At 48.4% G+C, this 12,963-nt stretch overlaps 1 protein-coding gene across 2 annotated transcripts in view; it reads right to left on the reverse strand.

The window, feature by feature from the left end:
- Positions 1–12,963, reverse strand: part of DYNC2H1 (dynein cytoplasmic 2 heavy chain 1) — a 1,541,159-nt gene that overhangs the window by 518,439 nt on the left and 1,009,757 nt on the right. For both annotated transcript variants that reach the window (XM_069202358.1, XM_069202357.1), the window contains one exon: positions 8,165–8,254. In XM_069202358.1, the coding sequence (XP_069058459.1) occupies positions 8,165–8,254 (90 nt within the window). The remainder of the gene's footprint in view (positions 1–8,164; positions 8,255–12,963) is intronic.

Here is a 12,963-nt window from a genome sequence, read left to right on the forward strand (position 1 = left end):
CAGAGGCCAGGAGAGGCTACCCCTCCCAGGCCCTTCACACCTACTTCCAAAGGGAGGGGGTGTAACACCCACTTTCAGAGGAAATCCTTTGTTCTGCCTTCCTGGGACCAGGCTGCCCAGGCCCCAGGGGGGCAGAAACCTGTCTGAGGGGTTGGCAGCAGCAGTAGCTGCACTGAAGACCCTGGAAAGCTAGTTTGGCAGTACCCGGGCTCTATGCTGGAGACCCGGGGATGCATGGAATTATCCCCCCAATACCAGAATTGTATTGGGGTGACAATTCCACGATCCTAGACATGTTACATGGCCATGTTCGGAGTTACCATTGTGACGCTACATATAGGTAGTGACCTATATGTAGTGCATGCGTGTAATGGTGTCCCCGCACTCACAAAGTTTGGGGAATTTGCCCTGAACAATGTGGGGGCACCTTGGCTAGTGCCAGGGTGCCCACACACTAAGTAACTTTGCACCTAACCTTCACCAACCTTCACCAAGTGAGGGTTAGACATATAAGTGACTTATAAGTTACTTAAGTGCAGTGTAAAATGGCTGTGAAATAACGTGGACGTTATTTCACTCAGGCTGCAGTGGCAGTCCTGTGTAAGAATTGTCTGAGCTCCCTATGGGTGGCAAAAGAAATGCTGCAGCCCATAGGGATATCCTGGAACCCCAATACCCTGGGTACCTAGGTACCATATACAAGGGAATTATAAGGGCGTTCCAGTGTGCCAATGAGAATTGGTAAAATTAGTCACTAGCCTGCAGTGACAATTTTAAAAGCAGAGAGAGCATAACCACTGAGGTTCTGGTTAGCAGAGCCTAAGTGATACATTTAGGCACCACACAGGGAACACATATAGGCCACAAACGTATGAGCACTGGGGTCCTGGCTAACAGGATCCCAGTGACACATATCAAACATACTGACAACATAGGGTTTTCACTTTGAGCACTGGGCCCTGGCTAGCAGGATCCAAGTGAGACAGTAAAAACACCCCGACATATACTCACAAACAGGCCAAAGGGGGGGGGGGGGGTAACAAGGCTAGAAAGAGGCTACCTTCCTACAAATACCATCCAGTCACCTTGGTCTAGGGCAGACAAGACCTGAGCAAGAGTGAGCATCTTGAATTTCTCCTTTTTAGGGAATTGTTTGACATTCCTTAAATCCAAGATAGGGCAAAGACCCTTGTTCTTTTTTGGGATCAGAAAGTAGCGGGAATAACAACCACTGCCTACTTCTGACATCAGGACCCTTTCTATGGCTCCCTTGGCCAGGAGAGCCGTAACTTCCTCGCAGACTGAAATCAAATAATCCTCTATCAGCCATTCTTTTACCAGAGAGATAGAGGGAGTGAAAGACTGGAAGGGGAGGAAATACCCTTTTGTATGATCTGCAAGACCCATTCGTCCGATGTTATGGACTGCCAGTGAGGGAGATTAAATTGAATCCTCCCTCCAACTGGACGAGCAAGGTCTTGCAGAACCATACTAGAAGGGCTTGGGGATTGCGGAAGAGGGGGGCTTTGGATCTGAAGGTACCACAACCTCATCTACGCACAGGATGCTGTAAAGTCGTAGGATGGTAGCTAACCTTTGGTTGGCATGGTACTGTGCCCCTCCCTAAGCCTCAAAAGGGGCGATAGGCAGACTGCTGGCGAACAGGCACTGAAAGGCCCAAAGATCTGTCCGTAGCTCGAGAATCCTTGAACCTCTCAAGTGCAGTGTCTGCCTTCTTACCAAAAAGGCGTGAGCCATCGAAAGGCATGTCCATCAAGTGCAACTGGACATCCCCTGAAAAGCCAGTGGTACGTAGCCAGGCCTACCCAGCGAGTTGGTCGTGTACAAGCCACACCTGATGGTAAACTTGGCTGCATCTCTCCCATCCATGACAGCTTGGGTGAGAGTGTCCCATATGCCCTCCGGGACCTGGAGCAGCACTTGTGCCACTGTATCCCATAAAGTATGGGAAAAAAATGGCCCAATAGACAAGAGGTGTTTACCGACCTCAATGCCAGGATAGAGGAAGAAAACATCTTCTTTTCAAGTTGGTCCAGCCTCTTGGATTTCCTACCAGGGGGAGCAGAAGGGAAGGCACCACGGGAAGTGGAGGCTCGGATCACCAAGCTCTCCGGGGTGGGGGTGTTGGGTAAGAAAACTAGGGTCGCTTGGAGCTGGTCTATGGCAGCGGCCGATTGCCCTATTCACAGGAGCCCCTGTGCTGGGTTTGGACCACGTTCCCAGAAGGTCATCTGTGAGGGCTTCCTTGAAAGGTAACATCGGCTCTAATGTAGCAACCCCTGGCTGAAGCACCTCTGTCAGGAGATTAGTCCTGACTGGCACCATAGGCAAGTCTAGGTCCAAGACCTCAGATGCCCTACGCACCACCATGGCATATGATGCCCCCTCCTCCGTAGCCACAGCGGAAGGTAAGAGCATGCTAATATCTGGAGAAGTATCCAGTCCACTGGCTTCCGCTAGATCCTCATACCTGTCCTGTTCCTGCTGAAATCTGTATTCTAAAGGGTCCTCAGACCCCTCCCACTCCTCACCTGTGCCTGGCTGTTCTAAAGCCTCAGGCACTGATCTGGGCCTAATCGGCACCGTTGAAGTCGGAATTGGCGTCTAAAGACGTCATTCCGGCTCCGGATCATCTGGAATGAGGATGGGGCTTCCACCACTAGTGGGCGCTGGTGGTGGAGGTACCTTCGACGTCGGGTCCGGCACCAGAAGAGGCCGACTGTGAGAACCCAGCAACAGTCCGGATCCACTATTGGATCCTGGGGTCCCCAACGGCGCCGAGGCTGAAGCCGCAGACGTCGAATCCGATGGGGCCCCTGCTGAACCTGTGGTGCCCGAAGACCCTCCAGAGGGTGCAGCCCGCTTAAAAAAAAAAGGCGCATAGCCTCGAAAAATTCCTTTAATTGAGCGGGGGTCGCTCTGGCTCCTGGAAAGGTGGGGGGAGGGGGGAAGAGACACGGATTCGGCCCTGGCAACAGCTCCATGGAACCGAGCTCGGAACGTCGACGTTCCCTAGATGCCTCGTCTGCCGACGGGCATGGCAAAGTCGAAGTCCGCTTGGACTTCTTTTTGTGCCTCTTACCTGAATGCCCTGAGGACCTCAAATATGAGGAAGATGACTTGGGGCTCCTGGAGCAGTGCCGCGACCTCCTCCTTGAACTGCGGAGTTGCACCAATCAAAGACCACTGACGGGCCGCTATTAGTTTGAGAGATCTCTTTCTCAAGACCTTCAGAGCCAGGGCCTGGCAGTCGGAGCACGGCTTTGCATTGTGATCCTTGTCAAGGCACCAGAGACAAACTTGGTGTGGATCAGTGACCCGCATGTCATGATGACATGCTCCATGCGGTCTGAATCCAGTCTTCCTTGAAGTCATTCACACAGACAATCAAAAAAAGGGTAGTTCTATCCGGACCTGTGCTTAACCAGCACAGAAGGAAAAGAACTGACGTATGCGCACAGGGGTGGTGCCTATATAGAAGACCGTGATGTCACAGATGGCTCCAACGACACTGTCAATGCCACGCGGAGCCGGACAGCGCATGCAGATCCGAACAATGCCACCCGACAGCGCGTGCAGGGTACTGCTCAGCAGAACACACGGAATCGAAGCTGACGCCAGGGAATTAAAAGGTAAGGAATCTGCAGCTAGAAGTCTCTATCAGATTAAGGAAACTAGGATCACTTGATGGCGTTGGGCAACTGTCCTGTTCACGGGATTCCCTATGCTGGGCTTGGACCAAGTTCCTAGTAGTACACTGGTCAGTGCTTCACTAAAGGGCAATATGGGTTCGGATCGGGGAAGCCCCAGGCTGAAGCACTTCGGTCAAGAGGTTAGCGTCGTCGACTGCCACCGAAGGAAGTTCGAGGTCAAGGACCTCTGCTGCCCTCTTCAGCACAACTGCGTAAGATGCTCCCTCCTTCCTAGCCACGGTGGGTAGAGAAAAAGCCAGTATCTGGAGAGGTGTCCAGTCCACTGGCATCTCCTAGCTCCTCATACCAGTTCAATGATGTTTGAGTCTCTAATTGGCATTCTAAAGGGTCCAGTGACCCCTCTCACTCTTCTCCCCATGCCTGGCTGCTCCACAAAATGCTCAGGCAACAACCTAGGACCAATGGGCCCTACAGGTGCAGGAATCTGCATCGATTAATGCCGTTCCAACTCAGAGTCGTTGGGGATGAGACTAGGGCTGGTGGTGCCAGTGGGCACTAGTAGCATCAGCATCGGGATCAGCATCGGAGAAAGTCACGTTGGCACGACCACCAGAGATCCAGCTCTGAGATCATGTTCATGAGACCCTACTGAAGTCTGAGGCCGGAGCTGTTGGTGTAGAATCTGACTTCCGACCCTGCAGAGTCCGAAGGCGCTCCAGAGGGGTCTGCCTGCTCAAATACTCAGTGCATGGCCTCGTAAAACTCCCAGATACGTGGGGAGGTGCAGAGTCAAACCTCGCAACAGATCAACAGATCTGTGCTTGGAAAGCCATTCCCCACTCTTCTTGTCAGCTGACAAACAAGGTGAAGTCACAGTCTTTTTAGACTTCTTCTCCTTCTTGTGCTTCTTCCCATGTGTCCAGAGGACCTCAACTGCAAAGAAGAGAACGTGGGGGCTCCTGGAGCAGTCCTGTGACCTTCTTGTCGATCAAAACTAAGACCTCCTAGGAGTTGCACTTGCTGGTGTCCACTGCTGGGCCGCGAGCAGTTTTAGAGACCGCTCCCTCAAAGCTCTCGGCACCATGGCCCGGCAGTCCAAGCACGACTTCGAATCACGGTCGCACTCGAGACACCACAAGCACACCAAGTGTGGGTCCGTTACCAACATGGCATGGTGATAGACACCACATGGCTTAAAACCTGTCTTCCTGAAGGACATACTTGACACAATATTAAAAACAGTAAAAAAAAAAAAAAATCAAAACAAGACAGAGGGATAGCTCTTCTCCAGATCAGCGCTAACTGGCGCAGCAAGAAAATAACTGACATCTGTGCGTCTGGGTGGTGCCTATATAGGTGACTGTGACTTCACTTCCTGGGATGATGACGACATGCAGAACCAAACAAAGCCACATGAAGGCATGCAGGGGTACTGCTCACCAGAAAAAAACAGAATCGAAGCTGACGCCAGGGAATTCAAAGGTAAGGAATCTGCAGCTAGAAGTCTCTATCAGATTGAGGAAACTAGGATCACTTGGGTCAGAGTGACGGTGTTGGGCAACTGTCCTGTTCACGGGATTCCCTAGCTGGTCTTGGACCAAGTTCCCAGTAGTACATTGGTCAGTGCTTCACTAAAGGGCAATATGGGTTCGGATCTGGGAAGCCCCAGGCTGAAGTACTTCGGTCAAGAGGTTAGTCTCGACTGCCACCGCAGGAAGTTCGAGGTCAAGGACCTCTGCTGCCCTCTTCAGCACAATTGTGTAAGATGCTCCCTCCTTCCTCCTTCCTAGCCACAGTGGGTAGAGAAAAAGCCAGTATCTGGAGAGGTGTCCAGTCCACTGGCATCTCCTAGCTCCTCATACCAGTTCAATGATGTTTGAGTCTCTAGCTGGCATTCTAAAGGGTCCAGTGACCCCTCCCACTCTTCTCCCCATGCCTGGCTGCTCCACAAAATACTCAGGCAACAACCTAGGACCAAGGGGCCCTACAGGTGCAGGAATCTGCATGGATTAATGCCGTTCCAACTCAGAGTTGTTGGGGATGAGACTGGGGCTGGCGGTGCCAGTGGGCACCAGTAGCATCAGCTTCGGGATCAGCATCGGAGAAAGTCACGTTGGCACGACCACCAGAGATCCAGCTCTGAGATCAGGTCCATGAGACCCTACTGAAGTCTGATGCAGGAGCTGTTGGTGTAGAATCTGACTTCCGACCCTGCAGGGTCCGAAGGCGCTCCAGAGGGGTCGGCCTGCTCAAATACTCAGTGCATGGCCTCGTAAAACTCCCAGATACGTGCGGAGGTGCAGAGTCAAACCTTGCAACACATCCACAGATCTGTGCTTGGAAAGCCATTCCCCACTCTTCTTGTCAGCTGACAAACAAGGTGAAGTCACAGTCTTTTTAGACTTCTTCTCCTTCTTGTGCTTCTTCCCATGTGTCCAGGGGACCTCAAGTGCAAAGAAGAGAACGTGGGGGCTACTGGAGCAGTCCCGTGACCTTCTTGTCGATCAAAACTAAGACCTCCTAGGAGTTGCGCTTGCTGGTGTCCACAGCTGGGCCGTGAGCAGTTTTAGAGACCGCTCCCTCAAAGCTCTCGGCACCATGGCCCGGCAGTCCAAGCACGACTTCGAATCACGATCGCACTCGAGACACCACAAGCACACCAAGTGTGGGTCCGTTACCAACATGGCATGGTGACAGACGCCACATGGCTTAAAACCTGTCTTCCTGAAGGACATACTTGACACAATATCAAATACAGTAAAAAAATAAAAAAATAAACTCAAAACAAGACAGAGGGGTAGCTCTTCTCCAGATCAGCGCTAACTGGCGCAGAAAGAAAAGAACTGACATCTGTGCGCCTGGGTGGTGCCTATATAGGTGACTGTGACTTCACTTCTGGTGATAACGATGACATGCAGAACCAAACAAGGCCACACAAAGGCATGCAGGGGTACTGCTCACACAAAAGTTTATGGATCCCGTCTCATGCCTGGAAATTTCAAAGGTAGGAATCTCCAGCTAGAAGTCTCTATCAGATATAAGTTGATACAAGATTTATGTCATGTAGAAAACATTGGTGACTTTGTGTAAATGTATTGATGAAGTTGTAACCAAGGTGACATGAGGCAGCTGAGGTAGTGGACTAAAATGGTCCCCCGAGGAGGACACTTTTCTATTCATCAACGCCACCAAAAATACAGGCAGAGATTGGGTACTGGCTGGAGTAAATGTTACAGGTGTTCTGAAAGTTGAAAGCATGCACTCGGAAGTCCTGGCAGAAAGGATGTAATTTGCAATCCAGCTTGAAGAAGAAAAAAGATGTACATTATACCAACCCTATGAGCGGGAAACATCGCACCACACAAAGATAGGAACAAAGTACAGGGCAACAGTTTTAATGATGTGCATCAGCTAGTTTTTTGTGGGGATGTCACAGTAGAGATAGGGCGAAGTACAACTCAAGCTTGATCCAGGGGTTCCCCTGTGTTCAGTGGGTAATTTATAAGAATTCTTGTAGTTTATGAAACGTTCTAGCTGATGAGTGAGGAAGCATTCCTGAATCAGATGAGTTTCAACATGGTACACTAAGCCTGTTTTTACCTTCTAGCTAAATAGGGGGATGCGAACGTCCTGCTTAGAGAGGTGTAGCGCAACCACAGCCTGCATACTTCCAAGATGGGGCTAGAAAATATACTGGATGACCAAATGTTCCAGGTCTAATATGAAATGCTGCCCTCTTGGCTACTTGAAACCAGTTGTCGAGGTTTGGGTATTGATTTTTTTTTTGGATGGGTCTGAAAAATATATGTGATGGACACATTTTTCTTTTGGTACTTTTTCAATGACGTTCTGGTAGAGGAGCCTGCCTCCCACAGAAGAAGAAATCTGAAAGCACACAACATTAAAGAGGTTTTGCAATAAAAGGAACACAGTATGGTCATCAGAGGCTTATTTGGGTGGTAAAAGGTCTGTGATTTTCTAACAGTCTTTGGTCTCACCTCTAGCTTCTTTCCAAGTCCTATAAGTTAATGAAAAAGTGAGGAAGAGCACAATGATACGGACAGCCTTATTGAGCAGATGTATCCCTGCTGGACTGAAACTCCCTCAGGCTGCTATTGTCACTTTGTCTAAATAACTATTTCTAATCGAAGGAAATGTGCATCAGCCCGTAACTTACATATGAAGCGCAACCCGATGAGTAGAGCTTTGCATGTCTTTTCATGTTGACAGCAGATTTAATTAAAGGTGCAACTGAATCTGCCTTATCCATGGCCATAAACTGACGGATCAGAAAGCCCATCACATTAAATATCAAAGGATGTTTGCCTACATGTCAGAGGAATAAAAAGATCTAGAAAATATGCAAGTTAGTTATTAAAACCTCTGTTAGTTATTGTTACTTATTTGTCACACCTAATGTAAGTTTTGAGCATGCACCCCAATGAGAGTACAATTAAGAAACATGATTTAATAGCATCAACAAACATTACCTTGAACAATGATCGACAGACATATTCGTAGACTGTGTGCTTTAATAAGTTGATCAAAGATTTGATTCTCAATTCAGTATTTCCAGATTCCTAGGGAATATTAATAGCAAAATTAGAATGTTATTAAGACAGTCAGCACAATAAATGCAATGCTCACTTAGGCTCATCAAAATAGCCCGAAGTAGAATGCAGGCAATGACTACCAATATTTGCTAGCATTTAGAAGTCTTCTGAAACATACGAGAAAGTGCTTAATTTGTAAAAGAATAAGTGCTGGGCCCAAAATGTAGCTCAGAGGCCTGCAGTCAGTGCTATCAATGGTCAGGGGTGAATACCAAGGCTGTGTATTTTTGATTCCATCTCATGCCTCTTTCCTCCGCCACCAGACACTCCCTTCCTCTTTCTCTATTAAGCCCTCTTTGTACTTTCCCTCTCTCGCTCACTCTGTTATTTCCCTCAGATTTGTAATTCTTGATTCTATTGCTCTATTTCTGTGCCTCTGTTTTTTGCTGTTTTCTGGTTACACCATTTGCCTTTGGACACGGTTTATGCACCTCATTACATCCTTTTTCTATTCTCTGCCACAGTTTTGCCTGCTTTTGTGATTTTGCTTTTCCCCCTACTTGTTCATTTTGTGCCTCTGTTTGTGCCTTTCCCAGGTTTCTCTCACTGTATTTGTCTCGCAGTCTGCTTTCCCTCTCTTTTTCTCCCCCCAGCGATCCTTACCTCATTTCCTACGCTCCTGCTCACCCGTTTCCTGTCTTCCGTGACCCTCTCTGCTCCACAACTCTGACCCCTGTACGCCTCCTTCTTCTCAAGGCCTATTTAATGGCGGCTGCAGTGTGGACAAGTGAAGAAGGTGCATCAAAGACAAGGCCTTATGTGCCTGTCTGTGTCTGGACAGGGACCAGTGTCAGGAACCCTGGGTCCTCTCCAGACCCTTCTACTCTCTTCTGCTCAGTCAACCCCAGCTGCCCCTCATCCCACTGCTGACACACTGCACCAAAACACACAACATAGAGGGAGCGTCCTCATGCACCACTGTAGGTTCTCAGGCACTCTCCATCATCCACGCACTCTTACACCAATATCCAGTACCCCCTTTGCCCATTCTCACCAACCACCCATTTACGCAGACCAACCACCACTCATGCAGCACGCCACACTCGCATGTATGCTCAACACCTGGTCACTCACCAAACACAACATGGAAATACGGGACCTGCTGCAAGACCATACTCCAAACGTGCTCCTCCTCACAGAAACCTGGCTGAACATATCCTCTGTACCAGAAATCACCACAGCCATCCCCGCAGGCTATAAGATCATCAGATGATACCATCAGAATAAGCCCACAATCACCATTATTTTCAAGGACACCATCAGGTGCACCACCTACACTGATGTTCAGGTTACACATCTCTGCAATGTTTTCTCCCCATCCGCATATACAGACCATGAGAACCCCACAATAATTTCATAAACGAGTTCACAGACTTCCTTGCACCACTCATCAACGACTTCAGCACTTTCATCCTCCTCAGTGACCTAAACCTTTGCATTTTAGACTGCACCGACCCTAACTCTACAGCACTTCTGTAAAACCTCAGAAATGTCAGCTTCACCAACACATTACTGGACCAATCCCATGCTGAAAGATATCTCCTGGACTCAAATTTCTCCCTTATCAGCAACATAACAGTCAACAAACCAGCCACCTTGTCCAGTACAGGCCACCCCCTCATTAGTTTCATTATGCCAATTTCGCACCACCACAGGCCTACCACCACTGAAACCTCCCAACACAGCTGGATAAACACCACAGAGGAAGACTGGGCCACCACCCTCTTCACACTCCTGCCCAAGTACAACAAAACCTTACCTGAAGCCATGAAAAACTTCAGTGGCTGGATCACTGAATTCGCCAAAACACCGTGGCTAACCTCAAAAGCAACCCAGGAGCAAGAACCCGACCATAAGCCAGCTGGTACACAGATTAACTCAGACTGATGAAAAGCCACAGCAAGCAACCAGAGTGCCAGTTGAGAACATGTCAGACACTACAGACAAAGAGGTCTTCAAATCTACAGAAAGACACTACAACCATCAGCGCACAGCTCTTTCTGACTGTATCAAGGCCAGCACAAACAGCAGCAAGGAAATCTTCTCCATCATGAAAGAAATCACCACACCTCTTGCTGTCTCTAGCAACATCACCCTGTTTAAAAAAACCTCTGCAACAAGCTCTCTGAACTCTTCTGTAACAAAAGCACACCCACATACAGAAAACTTTGATCCTCAACCACACCAACACCCTACCAAATCAACTTCCCACCATAGTTGAAATACATACACTGAGTTCATGGCCCGCCATCATCTCAGAAGAAACTGCTGCTAGAACACTATCCAATCAGGGGTTCCATTGGACTCCTGCTCTCACCACGCCTTCACTAAAGGACTCCTCTATAAGTGAAGTACTAACATCCATCCTTAACGCCTCCATTGAATCAGACCCTTTCCCAGACACAAGCAAACGTGCCACCATCACGCCCTTGCGCAAGAAGCAATCTTCAGTCCCAACTACACTTGCCAACTACAGGCCCATCTCCCTCCTACCATACCCTGCCATGGTCTTAGAGAAGCTAATCAACAGACGCCTTACTGACTACTTCAATACCCACCAGCTCCTGGATGCTACTCATTAAAGAATCATGCCCAACCACAGTACAAAGAGAAACAGCAGTATTTGCCGTCCCCTATGACATCAGTATGATGCTTGACAGAGGAAATATGGCAGCCCTCATTGTCTTAGACCACTTGGCAACATTCAACACTGTGTCACACCCATTCTTTAATCATGCACCTGCACAAGATCAGCATCTCAGTGATTCTTTGATGCATTTGCTTCTTCCTAATAGATAAAACGCAGGCCATTACACAGTATCCCACTCCTCTGAAGCCTGCAAACTCATCTTTGGGATGCCTCAAAGTTCATCCCTCAGCCTGACATACATGTTCTCTTTCGCTATCATCAGCTGCACACACAACATCAACATTCCCTGTTACGCTGGTGACATGAAACACATGCTCTCCCTCTCGGACCAGAGCTCCTAAATAAGAAAGAAGATCAACGCCTGCATAACTAGATGATATCCAAATATCTCAACACCAACAAGACAGAAGTAGTGATCTTAGACAGTGACATCATGCTATCTGACTCATCTGGTAGCTAACTGATCTGGAACTCAAGAGTGATCACTTGATAGCAAACTGGACATGACTGCACAAATCAACGCTTTCACTGCATCCTACTCCCACACCCTGAAGATGATCCACAAATTACTCCCAAGTAACACCAGAAACACCATCAGTCACACCCTCATCACCAGAAAACTGGACTACTGATACACCTACTAAGCCGGTATCAACAAGCAACTCACCAGAAGACTACAAAATATCCAGAACATGGCAGACAGAATCATCCTCAACCTCCCAATCAGAACTCACGTAACACCACACCTCAGGGAACTCCACTGGCTTGTGATACACAGACACGCCTGTTAGACCTGACAGCCTAAGGGTGGTCATTCCCCAATTGTCTGCCTGCCTCCCTCCACTTTTCTTACACTGTTTTTGGTGGTTTTAGGACTCTCTGCCCTTTAACACTTCTAACCAGTGCTAAAGTGCATGTGCTCTCTCCCCTAAACATGGTAACATTGGTTCCTACCCATCTGGCATATTTACTTTACTTCTAAGTATATTGATTGTGCCACCCACATAAGTAGACCTTTAACCATGTCTCAGGCCTGCCACTGCAAGGCCTGTGTGTGCAGTTTCACTGCCACTTCGACCTGACATTTAAAACTACTTGCCAACCCCCCTTTTTTACATATAAGTCACCCCTAAAGTAGGCCCTAGGTAACCCATAGGGAAGGGTGCTATGTAAGGGAAAGGCAGGACATGTAAATGTGGTTTACATGTCCTGATAGTGAAAAACGCACCAATTTGTTTCCACTACTGTAAGGCCTGCTGCCCTCATAGACTAGCATTAGAACTGCCCTCATATCCTTTTGAGTGGTAGATTCTGATCAGGATGGAGTACCCATGTCATATTTAGTATAGCCAGAATAGTAATAGAAAATCCTGCTTATTGGTGAAGTTGGATTTAATATTACTATTTTACAAATGCCACTTTTAGACAGTGGGCATTTCTCCGCACTTACTGCCATCTGTGCCTTACAACGTGTCTCAAATCAATGTCTAGTCTGTGCTAGTTGACAGCTCCCTTGTGCATTTCACCCAGACAACCACAAACACAGGACATCTGCATTCATCTGCATACTGAATGGATCTTTCTGGGCAGGGAGGGAGGAGGGGCTCACACTAACATTTTAAAAGCCAGTGGCCTGCCCTCACACAAGGACTGTTGCCTCCACAGGAATCCTGGCAGACAGGACTGGCCTGAAAGGGGAACTTGTGCACTTCAAACCCACTCTTTGAAGTTTCCCCCACTTCAAATGCATTTTTGGGCATATAGACTGGATCTCTGACCCCACCAAATCAGACACTTCTGGATCTACACCTGAACTCTGTCAGAAGACCTGCTTGCCAGCCCAAAGGACTCATCTGGACTGCTTCGCTGAAAAGAACTGCTGCCCTGCTGTTGTTCTGCTCCCTGCTGGCCTCTGAATGTGCTGGAACGACTCTTCCTTCCCCAAAAGTGCTCTCCAAGGGCTTGAGCTTGCCACCTGTTCTGAAGTCTCAGGGACAGGAAAGACTTTATCTACTGGCTTTTAGCT

This window comes from Pleurodeles waltl, chromosome 8 (assembly GCF_031143425.1).
Source record: "Pleurodeles waltl isolate 20211129_DDA chromosome 8, aPleWal1.hap1.20221129, whole genome shotgun sequence".
In the NCBI taxonomy this organism is placed as follows: domain Eukaryota; kingdom Metazoa; phylum Chordata; class Amphibia; order Caudata; family Salamandridae; genus Pleurodeles; species Pleurodeles waltl.